The sequence below is a fragment of the Pistacia vera genome, unplaced genomic scaffold (assembly GCF_008641045.1).
Source record: "Pistacia vera cultivar Batoury unplaced genomic scaffold, PisVer_v2 Contig98, whole genome shotgun sequence".
Taxonomy (NCBI): Eukaryota; Viridiplantae; Streptophyta; class Magnoliopsida; order Sapindales; family Anacardiaceae; genus Pistacia; species Pistacia vera.
In genome coordinates this window covers 77,810-98,518 of record NW_022196867.1, presented here as the reverse complement: position 1 = coordinate 98,518, position 20,709 = coordinate 77,810, and the positions used below count along the sequence as shown (strand labels likewise).

The 20,709-nt window shown below is 36.3% G+C and overlaps 1 protein-coding gene across 1 annotated transcript; it reads left to right on the top strand.

Moving 5' to 3' along the window:
- Positions 1–11,663: 11,663 nt before the first annotated feature.
- Positions 11,664–17,294, top strand: LOC116121419 (kinesin-like protein KIN-12B). Its single transcript, XM_031407382.1, is given in 9 exon segments — positions 11,664–11,717; positions 12,664–12,722; positions 12,989–13,363; positions 13,965–13,990; positions 15,220–15,584; positions 15,666–15,764; positions 15,874–16,026; positions 16,365–16,688; positions 16,986–17,294. Coding segments are annotated over 9 exon segments (1,764 nt in total).
- The last annotated feature ends 3,415 nt before the right edge of the window (positions 17,295–20,709 follow it).

The following is a 20,709-nucleotide window of genomic DNA, read 5'->3' as shown; positions in this document are numbered from 1 at the left end:
TGCTGGCCTCCTTCAGACATACTACATGGCAGCAAAAGCTATTGGGTTGATGAGTTCGAGAAGCACTTCCAGCAAATCCGAATCAAGGATAATAAAGTTGCTAAGTATCTTGAGCAGGATGTTGGTTTCGAGCGATGAAGTAAGCTTACTTTCCTAGAAGAAGGTTTGATGTCATACCACAAATAGCGGAGTCTATAAATTCGAAGTTGTTAATAGAAAGAGAGTTTCCAATAGGTGCAATTTTTGATGTAATCCAGAGGACATTGTCACGGTGGTTCCTGAGCTCATACGGGTCAGATAATTTTACTACAACCCTTGTTCCGTCAGCTAAAAAAAATTATTGCAAGAACTATGGAATTGTCAAATGCACTTTTCCTATCCTCTTAATGCTCAAGAGTTCACTGTGCGCGGCTATGGTCAATGCCTGGTTAACCTTGTTAGTAAAACTTGCAGCGTAAAGTGCTTGACATTCAATGTTTACCTTGTCCTATGCCCCAGCAGCACTGAAACACAACGGAAGCCGGATTTGGTTCAAGAATTACATGGAACTTTGCTCCCCTCTCTATATGGCAGATCACTACATGCTACTTATTCAGAAACAATATATCCAGTGCCTCCGAAGAGCAGTGGGTAGTGTTGCCAGAGTTGGCTGACATTATCATCCACTGCCATTCAAGAAGACCAAAGGGAGAAAAAAGTTAACGTATTCCATCAGCCTCTGAGGTTCCCCAGAAGATAAATAAGTGCTCAATTGCTCAACCTGGCCACAGATCTAGAAGTAATACATGCAGATCCAGAAATTTAGGTTTGAAGAAGATAAATTCAGGGAGTTGCCAAGCCAACCTTGATGAGTTATTGTTTTCAATTATTGATGTTTTAAATTGTATTGTTACCTTTAATAAACATTCTTTATTTTAGATTCTTGTTACATGTCCTAAATATTTGTTGGTGATTTTAGTTGGAATTAGGTTGTCAATTGAGGAGAAATTATGAAATTAATACGTGTTGTTAATTTTAGTTTGTCAAAATTCAGAGAAAACTAGAAAAGTATTATTGCCCATGATCGCTTAAGCGACTAAGTATATCGCCTAAGCGACAAAGGGTTTTTCAAACCGGATCGCTAAGCGATCGTGCACCTGGGCAGATGTGATTCTGCCATCACATGATCGCTTAAGCAATCTATGATCGCTTAATCGACCAAGTGAAAAAGACAGAATTGCTTAAGCGATATCACGGATCCGTTAGCGATCAGCACCTAGGTAGATTTAATTCTGCCAATCACATGATCGCTTAATCGACCAAGTGAAAAAAAAAAAAAAGAGAATCGCTTAAGCAATATCTACGATCGCTTAAGTGACCCTGTGTAAACGAAGTTCCTTTGACTATTCAACAGATTTTTTGTGCAAATGGTTTTGCACAGTTACAACTCCGTACATAAAATTGCTAATTGTTGGCAATAAAGTATTCTTTATTGAAAGAATCGTACGGAGCTGTAACTGTACAAAACTATCTGCACAAACAATCCATTGATTAGTCTTTACAACTTCGTTTACTCCTTAAAATAATAACTCTTTTAAAATCAGACCGAGAAGAATCTCAAAAGAGTTTAATATTTATCAATGCTCTAAATATTTCACCATCTTTTTGTTTATCCATATCACAATTGTGAAGCCATTTTATTGCTCGAACTTTTAACATATAGGGTTTACGATTCATTCAGTGGACCATAACCGTTATTATATTTATATTAAACATATAGTTTTTTTACGTTAGTATAAAACATAAAAGGTGTAGAATGTTTACGTCTATGCTAAACATATAGGGTTTACGATTCGTTCAGTAGACTATGACTGTTATTATATTTATATTAAACATATAGTTCTTTTACATCAATATGAAATGTATAAGGTGTAGAATGTTTACGTCTATGCTAAACATATAGGGTTTACGATTCGTTGAGTGGAACATTAGGTGATTTCAGATCGCGTAAGCAATCATGTCCTAGGCAGAATCGCTTAAGCAAATATTTTGGGAATATTTTATAATATTCCCAAAATATTTGTTTGTTTAATTATTTAGTAAATATTAGTTTATATTTTTTATCACTATTAGACCCCTTAAGTTTATTAATATCAAAATATGGATAGGAAAAATTTTAAAATTTAACAAACACACGCCCACCTACCCACGATGCCAGATTCCGGCCACCACCACCAGAATCTTATCGGGAAAGGGTGTTACAATGCATAGCGGTCGGATCTGGCGGATAGGGCATCGATATGACCTATTCTGGCCAGATCGACCACAGATGTGGCCGAAAAAGGCCTGATCACGGCCAGATCTGGCCGTCGACGGACGGAAAAGTCCATATCTGGTCATCTGTGATGGCCAAATATATGGCTATTGTTGTCGGTCGACGATGCCTAAGATTTGGCCGTCGTTGACCGTCAACGTCGACCATTTCTTTGAAAATTGATGACAGCCAGATGTGGCCTTTTCCGGTTAGATCCACAGTGGATCTAGCCAAAAAAGGTCACATCTATGAATTACCAGCCATTTTTGGTCGTTTGTAGCTGTCGGTGGTAGCCGAAATCTGGGAAGTTGGGTGGGTGGGGGTGTTTTTGTTAATTTTTAAACTTTTTTAGGTGGTATTAATGAAATTAATTCACTTAATGGGTCTAAAATTAATTAAACAAATACTAATATTTCCTAAATAGTTAAACAAAGAAATATTTTGGGAATAGGATTTATAATATTTATAGGAATATTCAACCAAATGCACTCTTTATGTTTTGAACAAAGAAGAAGAACATATGTTCACTAAGATTCCATGGTTATCTTATAAATATAATAACGGTCATGGTCCACTGAACGAATCGTAAATCCTATATGTTTAGCATAGACGTAAACATTCTACACCTTATATGTTTCATACTGACGTAAAAGAACTATATGTTTAATATAAATATAATAACGGTCATGGNTTTATCTATTGCAAATTAAGCATATGCATTAAAATACAATTGTTGAGGCTGCTTTATCTAATCCATTATTCCTTTATTTATTTTTTAATCAAAATTTATTTAAATTAACGTGAAAGAATAATTATAGGTACAAACTTCAATCAAAATTGGGAAGTGCATACAGTAGGTTGACAAACATCGAATTTATTTAACATATTTCAATTATGTGAAAAGAACCCAAATATTTTGCAGTAATTCCAACAACACTAAGACACAAAATCTTAACTTATTTAGTTAACTTTTGGTAATCTACAAAATTCGTGGGAGCGGTGAGAAAATTAGTAAAAAATGAGCTAGCCATTGTGTAAACTTCACTAGGGATGGATAGTTAATGTATTAGTCTCCTGATGACTAATTCTTGAGATTTTAAAAACTTCACTCACTAGTGATCAAGAGTTAATACATTAATTTGTCGTTATGTTTTAGCTATTAAAATAAATAACAAAATAATAATTCACTAAATATATATTCACTCTTTCAATAGCTTATTAATGATTTATTAATGGTAGATATTTGTTATATCAAAAACTGAGTTTTTAGTTAAAACCAGGTTCTGAAACCCAACTCGGGCTGTCACTCGACCAAGGGACCAGGTTTCGATTTGCTTGGTTCGACCGATTAAACCAATGGTCTGCCGGTGATCCAGAAGTTTGAAATCTTACAAACACACCCTTAAAGAATATGCAGTAGTCCCTACATGTTTGAAATCTAGCAAATACACCCCTATGATCTGACCCTAAATTGATTTTTTCGACAAAATTTCAATGGTTAAAATTCAATTCGACACTATCACCTGAAGCATTGTCCTCCACTTTACAAAACTCCTTTAACTCCTAAATTTGGTAGCCCTTGTTCGCTGGCCGTGACTTGCAAACATTGTCGTGATTGGGTTGATTTTTTTGACAAAATTCGGGCATACTATTTAATCTAACACCACCGCTTGAACCACTGGCCTTCACTTTACAAAAAGCCTCTAACCTTGGCACTTGATAGCCTCTCATTCACCGGTGATCAAGTTAGAGATTTTGTGAATAGTTTAAAATGGTAACCCGGACCATATAGGGCACTGATCAATGGACCGACTTGGTCCAGTTTTCAAAACAGTGGCTAAAACAATGCTTTTTTGAAGAATTGGGTTAGTTTTACCCTCATGAAGACATTAAAGGGAACAAAATAATCTCAAAATTACAACATACTGTATATATTTGTAAACCAATTAGCTTGCTTGAAAAATCTGGAAAGGAGTTGGGCTTCTCTTTTCTTGAAGACAATATACAGGAGGGGCTGGACTATCAAGATCAGATGGGGCTGCAATGTCTTGAAGGGCCAATCGTTGGTGAAAATAGATGGAGTCATGGTGAGCCCAGAATGATTATGGGTTGGANAATTATCCGGCACACACCTGCACACACGTCAACTTTTGTAAATTAAAAAAAAAAACACGTAAAAAAGTCACATAGTGGGTAGGTGAGAAGTTCACTCAGTCCGTCTCTTTCGGTAAAGCTCCATATAAGCATGACACCTACAGCATTAGCACCATAACCCAAGTATCAACATCAACATCAACATCACATAAACTACAAAATTCAAAGTCCAACTTTCATACCTTTTGATTGGGTTCTGGTCACTCAAAACGGATCCATCTGCCCATGGAAGCAGTCGATAGCCTATCGCTCTTGACAGTCTCTCATTGTTTCGTCATTCAAGCCGTCCATCGAGGTGTTGGTCATGTCAAACCGAATAAATTTAAGGGCATATGCCCCACATTCAACACTACAATAGGAAGAAGTCATTAGCATTAGAATAAACTTATAGAACAATAGTATTATGTAAGTTAGTTTTATACAAAATTCACCTTGACTCGTTTATTGTGACAGTGGAGTGCTTAAATGGCCACTTTCCAGTTAGTACTTGATCACCCAAGTGCCCAAACATCCCGCTGTCACGCAACAGCTACGTGAACAACCTGGACAGTGGCTTCAACTCGACCTCCAACTGCTTGTCTCGACAAATAGTTGGGTTGCAGTCAAGGATCTTCAGCAACCCCTCCCCTAGATACGCGACGACTACTATCCAGTGCATCTGTTTGACGAGGATGATGCAGTAGACTCTTTTAACAATGGCCCAATCGTGGCCATATTTGGGCTTGTCCCCCCGTAGATACTACGTAATCCTGTCATCAAACTTAAAATCATCAAGGATGCAGTCCAACTGTTCTAGGGCCAATCTTTTTCGCTTCGCTGCTCCTTTTGCTGCACCTCTAGCAATGGCATTTTTAATTAAAGTGCGATATGTCGAAACAAGCATTTGGCCAAACGCCACTTCGGTGATGGCACAGTCGGGATACAATAGATCACCATCACTAGTCTATCGTAGCCTCATCAGTGCCAATATCTTATGTAACAACTTTTTTCTACTATCATATTCATAAAATATATCAATAAAAAGACAATTATATTTATCAAAATAGTTGGGCCCAAAAATTTTCTTTACTTAATCAATACATTCTTCACATAGTACAACATCATTTGTACAAAAAGACTCTCAAAAAATAGTGGACAGTGCAGCCAAGTCTCCCCGCTTGCCGACGTCCATCCGACCAGGTCCTCACCTCTGTCTTGTACAACAAAGAAAACAACAGAGTGAGCACAAAGATGCTCAGTAAGTAAATCTTCTACTCTATAATCCCCGTGCATTACTCATCAATTCTTTTCTTACTCTTGTCACTTTCTTTAATTCTAGTTCTCACTATTCATTTCTTTCTTTCTATTCTCATGACCCATGGAGAATATCATAACCATGCATGGACGAGACATTAAAGCATAACAATGCATTTTTTTTCCTTTTCTTTCTATTTTTTTCTTATTCTTATTCTTTGCCGGTCTTGGTCGATGCATGGATTCGGAACCCTTGACTATGTGAGTGTACTCTCTCTCGTGTATAGCTCTCATCCATATGTATTCTCACGACTATACAAATTCTTTTTCTCATTCTCATTCCGCTCTCTCATGGCGTTGACTGCTTTCTCTCATGGCTGTTTACATGCGGGTAACTCTACACTCATGGGTTCCCCATCGCACAACCTATTTTCTTTTCTTTTCTGTAGCACTTAATATTCATTTTATTCTCTAGTGCTAATTCTTTCTTTCTCTTTATTCTAAGAGAATTGGTTCTTTTCTTTATCTCTATTCATAGAGTTTTTCTTTCTCTTCTTTCTCGTTTCTCATATTTTTCTGTGATTACTCCATTAAACTATGGCTATGGATGGTCATGCCTAGATCTTTCTTATATGAATTCCATGAATGCAAATCATGCTATTGGCATAAAGTAAGGTTCTCTACTTACTACTCTGCTTCTTTAAGCATTTCATCAAACAATATGTGGCATCACATAAACTCTATTCTAACTTTAATTATACTCTGTGCTTAACCATCCCACAGCTGGAGTTCACTCCTTAAATCAGTCAACATCCGCAAAGAAAACACCCTTTCATTTCCTCTCCAGATTCTTAATTCTGCTCCTACTTCCACAAATTATCAACACAATCCACCCTACCATGTGCAATTCCTTCATAAAACAACATTGAACTCAGTTCATTAATTTTTTCATCAACTCATTTCAAACCTAGAATTAAAAAAAAAAAGAAAAAAAAAAAAAAGGCATACTCTATCTACAAATCTCTACACACATTCAATCATGCAATCACAACTCAGGGGGATTTGACTACCTGATGCTCAAGAGAATGCCACAACGCGCTTTGACTTGGGGGGCGGATACTGGGCTCTGGAACCTTCAATGACAAACTCAAGGAACGCCCCACTGGACGACGAAGCCAATGTTGGCTGTTGCTGTGGGTGCTATGGAGCGGTATAGTAGGATGTTGGGGGGTGGGCCTGATTGAGGGATGTCGCACTGACTTGGCCGGGAAATGGGGGAAATAGAAACGGGAGTTTTGTCCAAGCTGGCCGGGGCAAAGAAGAATCTGCACCAACACGAAGATGGGGAAGCCGGGGAAGCGCCGGACAGTTGGCGCCGCGGGCGACGGGCTGAGACCAAAAGTGGGTGGAAGTTGTTAGATGATTTGGCTGGCCCACAGGCCTTGGACCAGGCTACCCCCGAATAGTAGAAACTGGGGGGAGTAAAATGTGAAAGGATTTTGCTTGGAGAATATGTAAATGGGGATGTGTTTGTAATAATCAAAGGGTATAAAGACATTCCCAAGGAGGTACGGTAAAAAATAGGAGCTTTTGCATAATTGTGTTAAAAGGGAATAGAAGTCATGTGCAAAACCTTCGCCTCCTTCTGCTCCCCGCCACTCTCCTTTTGTACTTCCTCTCAATCGGGCTCTTGCCAATTGTTCAAGAGTTTTTAGAGGGCTTTTGGGAGTGCTTTGGGGCAACCGAAAACCCATCATCTAAGGCATCCTAGGTAGACTTGCTTGAGGTGAAGGTTTTGTGGAGATTTTCAGTGTATATTTGAATATTGAGGGTCTCTTGTGGAATTGTGTAATTGTTTAAAGGTAGAAAAATCAGCAAACCCAAGAAGGAAGAGCTATGAGATCTGTCCATCACAAGTAAGTAAACCCCACCCATAGAGTTTGGAACACTTTCTTGAATAGAGAGTCAATTGGAATTATGTATGTATTATACTACATGTGTATGCTACGTTTATAAGATTTAATGGGATAATTAGTGCTTTATGGTTATTCATACACTTTGGATTATGAAAGTGAAGATGTTGGTTGGGAATTTAGTTTGAATGGAATTGAAGGATATTCAAATCTTTTTAAGAAGTGTTATTCTATGACATTTTTATTGCTATGTGAGGGAGTTTTCTCCCATTTTGGATGGTTAGAGAAAGACATAGAATTATTGTTATAGTAGAGTCTTGTTATGCACTTGAGTTGTTTGATGAAATGCCTAGTAGAGGTTTAAGTATGAGTAGTGAACCTTAATTCTTGCAACATTGCATGTTGGCATTTCATAAGTGCATTAGTGGAGATGAACCATCCATATGCATTATTTGTGCATTGAGTAGTGACATAAGAAGAGTAGAAAACTTTATGTATGCACTTTCTTTATGAGTAGAGAACTTTGTAAATGCAACTACTCTACGGGTAGAGAGAATGAGAAGTGCTAGAGTAGAGAAAGTCATTAGAAACAGGTTGATGCTTTGTGATCATCACCCGATATTTAGTAGAAACGGGTTGATGCTTTGTGATCGTCACCCGATATTTAGTAGCAACGAGTTGATGCTTTGTGATCGTCACCCAATAGCCATTAGAAATGGGTTGATGCTTTGTGATCATCACCCGATAGTTATTAGAAACGGGTTGATGCTTTGTGATCGTCACCCAAAAGTCATGAGAAACGGGTAGGTGCTTTGTGGTCTCCACCCGATAGTTATGAAAACTGGGTAGATGCTTTGTGATCCTCACTCGGTAGTCACTAAGAGCGGGTTGGTGCTGTGTGAACTCCACCCAACAATCATGAAGAGTGAGATGGTGTTGTGTGAACGCCATCCGGCCGTACCTCCGGTAAGATGAGGCCATAACGTTAATAGGAAACAATAGAAAGAAAGTGTGAGGAAGGAATTACGAAAAATTGTTATGGGGATAGACAGATAGAGAGTTTACTTACTGAGCATTATTTTGTGCTCACCCCGTCATTTTCCTTTGTGGATGCAGGATCTAGGTGATGATGCAGTCGGAGGGGCATCAGCAAGCAAGGAGCAATAGCTACACTGTTTCCCCTGTTTTTGTCTTTTAAATGGCATTTTGTAAAATAATACTCTTTCTGTATAAAAGACTTATTACATATAATAAAAAAAAAAGTTTTGGGCCCATTTCCTATTATTATTATGCAAGCATTTCACTAGTTTACAGCAGTTGTTACACTCAATAAGGATCCTACTCTTTCAACAATAAAAATTCACATCTAGAGTAAGGATTCTCACCTTTAAGTGCTTAGGATCAACTTGTATCAATTTCTAGTCAAAAGCTCTTCAAAGATCCTTGGAAAATTGCATGAAAGTTTGAGAGAATTGAAGGATGAAAGAGGCGGTGGAGAAGAATCAATGAAAGGGTTTTTAAAGCTAAACCCTTAATATCTCATATTTTCTCCACTCTTTCCCAATATACCCTTGCTCCTTCTTTGAAATTCCACCTAAGACTTTTCATTCTTTGCAAAAACATCCCCATTCAAACTATTCTCTATGTAATTTTCTTGCATTTCACTCCCTACTTTTCCTGCTAATTAGGGGTAGAATGGTCATTGAGTCCCAAAAGGAAGAATTCTCTAAATCTCAAGGGAAAATCTCAGCCGAGTCTTCGTCGCGGCGAAGCTATTTCTTCACCCCGGCGAAAACTCACAGCAGCTACACAAGGGTTGTAGCACTTCATCGCCACGGCGAAGCTTCTTCTTCGCCCCGGCGAAGACTGTAACATCAAGATTTCACCAAGTCTTACAAATTTTCAGGGCAACCACTCAACCAAACCAAAACACCCTTTCAACCAAGGGTCAACCAAAAATATTAACAACATACTGACTCAAATGAGGATAAATCAATAAACATTCAAGCCATTCATCAAATCTTAACTACGTACCTCAAGTGGGGCGTTACATTTTCAAACCGTCTGTACAACTATATAGTTTAATAGAACAAAAAATGTCAATTTTGACCAAGTGTGTTATCCTGGTGATGAGACTAGAATTTAAAGAACTTCATGGTACTAGAAATTTAGAAATCAAATAAAAAGAAATTTGAAATATCGAAAAAGTGAAGTATTGTTAAAATCATTTGTATTGTCATGGGAACATGCTAATGTTGTTCACATGTACTGAGACTTATGCAATTTCCATTAAATTAAAAATTATAGAGAAAAGAATTATTGTTTGAAAAATATATCTAAAAGTTTTTTTTTATTCTAGGTACATTTAAATTATGTTCCTCATTACTTGAAACAATAATTAGCTTTCACACAATTGAGAAACACCTATTGCGTGCCAAATTATCAATGTAATTACCACTCTATGCACCTCAAGCGATGCTGATATTTTCGTCGAGTTTGTCTCACATATCGCCGACAAACTCTCTTCCGACGCCTTGTCCCGGAGTCGGAGGCAGCTTTCTATGGTAATGTCTTATGTTCTTTTATGACATTGTCATTTTGTTTTTAGATTATGTAACTAATTTGTATAATTTGCATTTTCATAATTTTCATCAACTGTTGCTTAGATTGTGTGACTGGTTCATTATCGTATGAATTTGTGTTTGGTTGCTGAGAAAATTCAGAAACTATAATTTACTGTATATTAATTCTTATTTTGCTGTATTTTTCCAGCTAGCTAGCAAAGCATAATTAGTTTTGTTGTAGAATAGGTTGATTCAGTCAAACTTGATTTTCTTCTTTGAGAGAAGAAGCTTTAGTTGCTTATTTGGTCATATAATCTTTACGGTATGAATTAAATCATATACAGAACTCAACCTTCTTCCCAATCAACGTAGAGAGTACTAAAACTACTTTCTAAAATACTGTGATTTCTATATCTTCTGTTTGGCAGAATATGTACAGTTGAGATAAACATAATTCTTAAGCCTTATATACTGGAAGCACTTATGATGATAGTTTTTTTATGCTGATTAAATATTTTGAATGGCCTCAGGAAAATAAACTTTAGAAGTTTAAAGACACATGAGTACATCAGTTCGACCTTTGTTATCTTTACATGTAGTCTAAGCTTAGGAATATACAAGGATGCAATGCTTAGAGTAATTGTATGGCAATTAAAAAAAAAACGCAGTTGCTTATTTTTTCAAAGCAAGGTTTTCATCTTCTAGTAATGTTCTTGAAGACTTCACAATTTTTTTTTTTTTAATCCTCTTCATTTTGTGGTCTTTGTAAGTGCAGCTTCACTGCTTTGGGGTTCTCTTAAATAGTCGACCAAATAATTCCTATGTCCTCATTAAAGACAGAGATGCCCTCATCTCCAATCTTGTTGTAGGCCTTCATTTGCCAAGTTAATAAGATTTACCTTGAATGCATCTTACGCTATTGTAAGCTAAGACCTATTTGTTTCTCCAAGTACAGTGAAGAAATTAGTGGAGATATCCTTTTTGTTTTGTATAAAGTATCCATCCTCCAATGCGAATCCATGAATAGTGACAGAGCTGATGTTCTTTTTGCTCACTATCCTAAGCTCTTGCATCTTTCATTGGAGGCTTTGATGAAAACTTGAGATGATGACGTTTGCCTCAACTGTATAGGTCTGTCACATTCTCTGAGGCCTTTTTTTCTTCCTTTTGACTGTTTGGGTATTTTATCATTATCTAACTATTTGTGCTACCTTCAAGAAGAAAAAATTACCTCTATTACAATCTAGATTTTAACAAGTTTTATAAATTTTATATTTGTTTAGACAACTTACCCACATTTGTTTTTTCTGTCTCAAATTTATGTATTTCTTTACTGACACAAAGGTAGAGTTCTTTCACAGCAAGCTATCGTTTGGGGTTGATTAAGTTCTACTACACAAAAACCTAGAATCTAATATTTTTATTTATGATAGAATTTTTAAAAGGCCAGATTACCTAAAAATCTCTCTTTTTTTTTTATTTCTTTTTTTAGGAAAAAGGATTTTAATGGCAATAATATGCAGTGGCAATGCTACTAAAGGTCTTGCTCCTAAATTCGAGGTAGTTCTATTTGACAAAAACAAAGTGGATAACATTGCTTGATGTAGTTAAGAAATTTTATCTTTTTTTTTTTATTTTTTTTTTTTTGTAAATCAAATAAATGGGGATCTTTGAAAGCAAGAAAAACTCGTTTGAGAAATACTTCATATAAAACAAGATACCACAACATATCAACAATGATGGTATGAGAATTTACAAACTGTTGATCTTACACATTGTGACTTGATTTTGCTTACTTTAGAGTAATAGAAATAACATAACAGGAGCATTGATAAAGTCTTATCCCTGAATTCTGATGTAGCTTCTAATTGACGAGAACAAATTAGATAACAGGAGCTTGACTTAGTTATAATTTAACTGTGGATCATTTTTCTAATGAAAGAAATGAGGATCTGGGAAACCAAGTATAAACCTATTTGAGCAATATACTATATGATGGATAACATACCAACAATACGCTACAAGAATTTGTGAAACTGTTAAAATTACACATCATGACTAATGATTCTACTTACTTTAATATGTATTGTTGATCATGTTAAGTGTTCTTTTCATTTCAAAAACTCGGGTCTAAAGAGCTCAGAAAGGCATTAACTATTAGAAAATGAGTAGAAATGCATATAATTTGATCATGAATAACAGGATCATGCTATAAATAGAGGAGAGAAATTTATATACAGATTATTGGTAAGTTGTCTTTTTGTCATTTGTTATCATATGATCACTTTTGTGACTAGCAAAAGAGGAGCTTCTGATGCTTCTTTTTTCATTTCTATAAGCATGTCAAGGACGATTTATTAACGAGAAACATTCTTTTAGCCTTGCTCTCATTAAGCTTTATTATTGGACTTGCAGGAATTTTTTAAATGTTCTCGCTAAAGTTTCTCAAACAGGAAAGCAAAGGCATATTCCTTAAAGAGACTCTAGGTTGACATTCTTATTGCAGGAATCTCTTGGTGGCAATGCAAAATTAGCAATGATTTGTGCTGTTTCTCCTGGGCAGAGGTAATACTGCAGATTTTGTGTCAATAGAAGAAACCTTTTTTCTCTTGCTCTCCCTATTTTTCTATTTTCCTCCATTTGTGGAAGCTCAGATAAGTCAATAATGCAGTTGCAAGAGTGAAACATTGACTACACTGAGATTTGCACAGCGTGCCAAGGCAAATAAGAACAAGGCAGTTTTTAATGAATGTATTGTCATAAATCATACTACCAAGGAACAAAATGATGAAGGAAATTCAAATAGTTTAATTGCTGATTCACATGTTCAGGACTCCTCTATGCAGCCTCCCAAGGAGAAAAAGGCTCAACTCTTCTGTTAGTGGATTGCCAGACAAAGGATCACTAAGGAATTCAGTGAGACATGGATCTTCATGCCCAATCTCTGATCCTTTGGCTAGTTTTTCCAGAGAAATTTCAGGAGAGGATATGCATGGTGAATCTGGAAATGGATCTGTGATTTGTGTGTCTCCTTCTTGTCTCAGCATAGTTCGAACTGATGGATCTCCAGTTCTTAAGTCTCCAACTCCAAGTTTTTCACCTAGAATTAACAATAGCAGGAAAAGCCTGAGGACATCATCAATGCTAAGTGCATCCCAGAAAGATCTGAATGATGACAACAAGTTTGAGCTAGATGCTGTGGATATGTTTTCTTAAAAGTCCATTTCATTCAAACAAGAAGAAATTTTGTTGCAACAACTGAGCACTTGGCAACTAGCCTCCATCGTGGCCTTGAAATTATTGATAGCCACCACCGGAGTTCAGGATTGAGGCGATCATCATTCAGGTTCTCANGTTATGGGAATCGGGTTGATGCTTTGTGATCACCACCCGAATAGCCCTTAGAGATGGGTCGATGCTTTGTGATCGTTACCCGATGAGTAGTAGAAACGGGTGGATGCTTTGTGACCACCACCCGGTTAGTTGTTACACATATGATCATCTTTATCAATACTCCGCAAATACAGTATAACAGTTTTACACCAATCATGGTAATTAGTTATACCAATGAGCTTATGTTCTGTAATTTTCGACATCGTCGGTATCATTTCCATCACTGGCTTTGTATCATACATGTCTTAAACAAACAATAATCCCAATGCACACCAACAAACGGTTAAAACTAAGGGTGTTCAGTTTCGGGTACCCTGCACTTTTTGAAGGAACCAGAACTGGAACCGGAACTGATGGTTCCTTAAAATTTGGAACCAGAACCGGAACCGACGGTTTCGGTTCCTAGGTACCCAGAACCAGAACCTGTAACAACGGTTCCGGTTCTGGGTACCCTGTATAATTACATGACGCCCCAAAAGTTTTTAAAATGGCAAAAAAACCCTTAAAAACTTACAAATACCCCCCACCTGGCACTTGTTAACAAAAATAAAATTATAAATTATAAATTCAAAATTACAAACTCCATTACTTTGTAAAGGTAGATTCTAAAAAGTCAAACCAACTTCCTTTAAATATTATGAAATATAAATATAAATGTATTCACATTACTTTTTCTACAAAAATTTTTATTAACCCCCCTAATCTTTAATTTTATTTTATATTAGTCTCGGTTCCTGGTTCCTGGTTCTGGTTCCTGTTCCAAAAATTTGGAACCGGAACCTACCCATTGACGACTGGTTCTGGGTAGGAACCGGAACCAAACCCAAGGTACCCGCGGGTTCCGGTTCCAACCGGTTCTTTTGAACACCCCTAGTTAAAACAAAACAAATTAACCAAACTTCAGTGACACACCAAATCAATCAATAGCCACAACCAACCAGAGACCAAAGCACAACAAAAGTCCAATAAACAAATGAAGAACAACAATAACCAGTTAGATATTACCCAAGCCCAGCACGAAAATGTGCTATACAAGTGCCGACGAAGCAGACGAAGAGAACCGGAGGAGACATCAATAGTGGACGCGCGCTCATGCGCCAGCGCGTGGTACTGTTGATCGGAGCTTTGGGTGGCACGTGGGGCTCACGCGCGGAGATTTTAATTGTCGGAACTCGAGGTTTTGCCGATCGGCGGCTTCTGAATCTTTCTAGGGTGGCGGTGTCGAACAAATCTCACTCTAAAATGGTGTTCTCAATTTGAAACCCAAACCCTAATCACCTTTTATTGGCTCTAATACCATGTAACATGTATTAAGGATGAATATTCTACTCGTTTCATTCATAAAGACAAAGAATACATATATATATATATATACACTTGCAGTGTTCTAAACTAGGTATGTGATCAATCTTTATTAAGATACAAGATCAATGTGATCCCTATATTCCTGGATATCAATGTGATCCCTATAATCCTGGAAGTTATATACATCTGTAACAAGATACAAGGAATATAGAAAATGAAACAGTCTCCAACTCCAAGTGTTTCACCTAGAATTAACAATAGCAGGAAAAGCCTGAGGACGTCATCAATGCTAAGCGCATCCCAGAAAGATCTGAATGATGACAAGAAGTCTGAGCTAGACGCTGTGGATATGTTTTCTTAAAAGTCCATTTCACTCAAACAAGAAGGAATTCTGTTGCAACAACTGAGCACTTGGCAGCTAGCCTCCATCGTGGCCTTGAAATTATTGATAGCCACCACCGGAGTTCAGGATTGAGGCGATCATCTTTCAGGTTCTCATTAAGACCCACTGATTTTAAACCAGTTTTGCCCGTTGCCAAAGTTGACATCGGTGTGCAAACTTCTCAAAATGGTGAGATGCCAAAAGAAGATACAGAAATATTCTTATGTAACCATTGCAAGAACAGAATGCAGCTAGATGTCAAAGAGGGGAATGAGAGCTCAAATCTTCAGTTGGTACCTTTTGTTGAATCACACTCTGCGGACAAGTCCATGAAGCAAGTTCCAAAAGTAAGTATAATGATTTCATCTGCATTTTGGATTAATTTAACATCATGACTGCTTGCATTTACATGTTTCTTTTTTGCTCAGGCAGTGGAGAAGGTTTTGGTAGGTGCCATTAGGAGGGAAATGGCACTAGAGGACTTCTGTGCCAAGCAAACTTCTGAAATTAAGCACCTTAATCGTTTGGTATGTTTTTTTACTTGTTTTACCAACAATTAGCAATGACTATATAATGCTTTCTTTTTCTTCTTTTTTTGTTTTTTCATTGGTGACATTTTTCTGCTTTTCTTTGCAGGTGCAACAGTACAAGCATGAGAGAGAATACAATACCATTATAGGACAGACAAGGGAGGATAAAATTATGCGCCTTGAAAGCCTTATGGATGGTGTTTTGCCAACTGAGGAGTTCATCGAAGAAGAATTTGTATACCTCATGCATGAGCGTAAGGTATGTTAGAGCTAAAAAATATATTAGCCTAAGTTTTTGGTTACAAATCTACTTAACATAGTAGTAAAGCTAAACACTCACTTTCAAATCCCTACAAGTTTTACATGTTTTCATTTTTCATATGTAATTGTATATTTATTTAGTTTGCATCTGTGTTTGCATCCATTTCACTATGAGATACGTGACGGGTATTATTGTAGCTTTTAAATACTTTTACTAGGTTGTTACTTATGAACTTAAGCTTTGAGGTAGAATGGTTACTTACCAAAGTATAAATTTATTTCTAAAGATAACATTAATTAATATTTTGTGCATATATCTGACCTTATTTTTTACAGCTTCTGAAAGAAAAATTTGAGAATCATCCTGAAATTTTAAGGACAAAAATTAAACTCAATATAGCTCAAGAGCAACTGGAACATTTTCAGAATTTCTGTGATTTGGATGAAAGGGAAGTGTTGTTGGAAGGGATTCAAGATTTAAGAAGCGAGTTGCAATATTTTATAGACTCTTCTTCATTATCTGCTTGAAAACAAAACTCAATTTTGCAATTGACTTATTCATGTGATCCCAATCTAGCACCACCTCTGACTACAATCCCAGAGTCAGCCGAAAAGAGTGCTGAGGAGAAACTTGAATGAGAAAGAATCCACTGGACTGAGGTAGAGAGCACATTATTCCTTTGTTTGATTAGGATAGTTATTTTTCCCGTACTATTTTTGAGCACACTATGTTTTTGTTTTAAGGCCACTCATTTGTCTCCGTGAGAGTGACATAGATTTTAGAACATGTAGGATTTTTGGCAGTCATGAATAGAATCCTCACTTGAGAGAAAGCTAACTGATCTTTGCTCATTCTCATATACATTTGTTGTAAATTGATTTAGATCCTTTAGTTTTTGTTTGATTTCTAAATGATACATTTTATTTTATACTTTTTTCTATATTTCTTTTTGGCAGAAGCGAGCTATAGAAGCTGAACAAGAAACTGCAAAGGCATACAAACAGATTGATCAATTGAAGAAAAAACATGAAATTGATATTAGGACTCTTAATGAAATCATAGTAGAGCCTTGTCTACCCAAAGAAGCAATACAACCTATTTATAATGATTCTGATGCGGCCAAGTACAATGTAAAGGAGCCTCATGATGAAGGTGATCAGCAATGGAGAGAGGAATTCAAGCTATTTTATACTGAAGACAGCGAGTTATCGAAACTTGCAGAACCCTCATCATGGTTCTCTGGTTATGATCAATGCAATATATAGAGATGGAACTCATCAGAAAATCAGTGTATGTATTACTATATAGTTCTGTTATATAGCTTCAAAATTGTTGCATTTTTTATATGTTCATCCCAATTGTGAGGATCAATGTCTTGGTTGGTTCTCTTACTGTGAATTTTTATTTTCAATTTCAGATTTTGTAGTTCATTATAATTGAATGAATTATTATATTGTTTATTCTTCTGTATTTGCTGGAACATATCCTTTTCCAACTTATCTTATAGGCAACCCAAATTGAACTAGCTTTCACATTTTTTATTACATGTATTGCTGGTAAATAAAATAAGGGTTTCAGCAAAGGTGTAATGGATATGGTGGGACCAAAGTTGTAGAGACAAAGGGAGAATAGCAAGATGTTAAGAAAATAGAGGTCATTTATTTGTTTGGTTTGAGTGTCAAGAGGATGGGGAGCAATGTTGAAGTAGATGAGAGAAGTATGTTTATTGTCCCACTTTGGGTCATGGAGCCCATGAAACAAGAAGCTTGTGGCCTCGTCTTCTTACATCTATCTATTTTCTACCTATGGATCATTTCTAAACCACAACTAGTCTGCCCAGACAAGTTTGGGGATGGAATTAGAATTAAAAAAATTAGGCTTCTAAAACCCTAGTCATACATTATCCTATTGGGAAAATAAAGAGCAAAGAGGAAAATGGGTTTGAAAGTAACATCTAGATGTAGGGAGAAGTATGGTTGGGAAAACAGGTTAGTGTGTTATTTGTGTCATGTCAAATAAGCCTTAACTCGAAATTATAGTAGTAAATTAAATAAGATGAAGTTACATAAGTAAAACATCAAGGCATAATGAAAGCCGAAATCCAATGAGGAGTGAAGTATCCTACGCAGTAATAAAATGTCTTCACCTTGATTGCTGAAATCATTTGATTTTGACAATTATAGTTTTTGCTTCTCATATGCCATGAAGGATTTTCTGGAGTTATGACAAAATTCCTTTGAGTGTCTTCGTAGATCAATTAAGGCTGAGAAGCATTTTGCTCCTATAAGAAATTTTAGTGCGCCATCAACTATAGGGAGGTTCGATTTTTAAGTTGATGGAAATGATGCTTTTTGAAAGCAATTTCCATCAATCTGTGTACATCTCATTTATAACCCTGGTTTGTAAAGGCCATCCATGAAATAAATGAGGAAATTATGCTAGGGGTGTTGGAAACTTTTCACTTTATAATGATTCAGGATTCTGATATGCAAGCCACGAATATTCTTGGTTCAATTTGTCATTTGGATGTCTAGGATTATTTCCTTCAGAAAAGTTAAAGTGGAGAGTGTCTGATGCTCAGTTCCCTTGTTGATGTACTTTTGGGAAGTGATACTGGGAAATACATTAGAGATGCTGCTTGTTACATCCCATCAGATCCTGCCGATATTTTTAATGCCTATTTTGACAAACATGTAATGTAGTAAGTGTAATAGTCGCAAAAAGTAATAAAATGATGAGAAGAGTATCGTTCCCACGAGGATTGCGTGTTAGGTACTAATTTTCCTAGTTTTGTAACTAGTTGAAGAACACGAAGATTGTTGGATTTCGGGAGACATTAAAAGCAGAAATTAACACAAAATCAATAACGTAAATTAAAATCTAATTAATTAAGAAAATATCAATTAATTACGAAAATATCAAATCAAGACAAAGAGGTTAGGATTTCGACTTCACTAGGATACTCTGATTCAATCTACGGTTGCTGTTGCCTTCAAACTCACATGCAAGGATTATAAATCAAACACCCTAATCTACAAAATATACCTTCTTAGGCTATATTCTCCTACTTATCTCTATTAAGCTCCCGCACCCAACAAAATGAAGAATAACAGTTCTAAGTTTATTAAGCCAAGTGGAATCCTAAAGTGATTTCATAGATCTCCGAATCTATCTCTAGCGTTCATTCAATCTATGGTATTTACTATGAGGGGCTAACACATGAATCACTTCTCAATCTCATCATGCTCAACATTTAATTGAACCAAAGAAAACTCAACATTCAATTGCATTAAGAACAAGAATAAATACATAATCCAAGCAATGAAACTTAAAAACAACATCTATTTATAGATTAAACCATTGTAATCCAAGTTAGATCAAAACCCTAACCCAAAAGTGAGTTAGTTTATATTCAAATTAAAGAAAATCGGAATATTGACTGTAAATAAACAGCCCAACATACTAAAACAATAAGAAAAGAATGAAATCTTCCCTAATTGAAGACCCAAAATGCTTCCAATCTCCAATTTCTTCCTTTTCTTCACTAACAATCTCCAACTCCCTTACAAAATGAGCTAAGGCTCTCTTAAATAATCGGCCAAAACCCTAGGATTTAAGACTAAAACTCTGCAACGCACCGTTTTTACAAAACAAATAACTCCAGGATTCGCCGCGGCATCGCGACGAAACTTTAAAATGCCAAGTTAACCCGCGAATTTCATGCCGCGGCAAAACCTTGTCTTCAAATAGTTGAAATCACAAAACTACCCTTGCATGCTCCAACGCTTGAATCTCCGGCTTTCTCTTTCCTTCTCTTTCATTTAAGCTTCAAGGGTGATTCCAATCAACCTTCGAACATTCCTGACTGTGAAAACTCTCGAGTTTGAATCGATTGACCTCGTTTTTGCTCCGTTTCAATCTGGATATGTGTTTCCGACCTGAAATATGAAATGAACAAATAAAGTAGTAGTTCGAGACTATAAGCAAAGGAAAGTATCTTAAAATCCTACCAAATAGCAAAGAAAAACAGTATAATCCACGGATTATCAAATACCTCCAAACTTAAGATATGCTCGTCCTCTAGCATCAACAACAAAAACAACAAAACAAACGTAAGGAAAAACAAACTTAAACCAAAATGACCAAAGAGGAAAACTACAAAAAATAGACAAGTAACCTGGAATTGATTTAAAATGCAAATCTAAAAAACTGTTGAAATACTATTACGGGAAAATACTCAACACTCCAAGAAGTCATAATTGAATTGACTATTTTTCTCTATCGGTCCCCTCAGTTGGTGATCCCCACTTCAATTCACCTTTTGACTCCTCAAATTATTTTATGCAGGAATGTGAAGTTTATCAAATGGTGGTAGACTCCATAAGCCTAAGTATCGAACAACTCTCCACTAATGTGGACTAGACATCACTAAGGATCGAAAGGTCTTTGCAAGCTTGTAACGTTATGCTCGAGTAGTAGACTCTAGGGAAAGGATAGGAAAAACAAAGTAAGAGAACTCGGTTTTCCTCATGCAAACACTAAGAGCTACATCAATCTCCACTTTCTTTCTTTACCACCAATCAAAGTGTCAACCATTTTACAACCCTCAAACTTGTGCATTTCTTATTCTTGATTTTGAATTGAACTAAAGAAATATTTTTAAATTTTTATTTTTTTTAT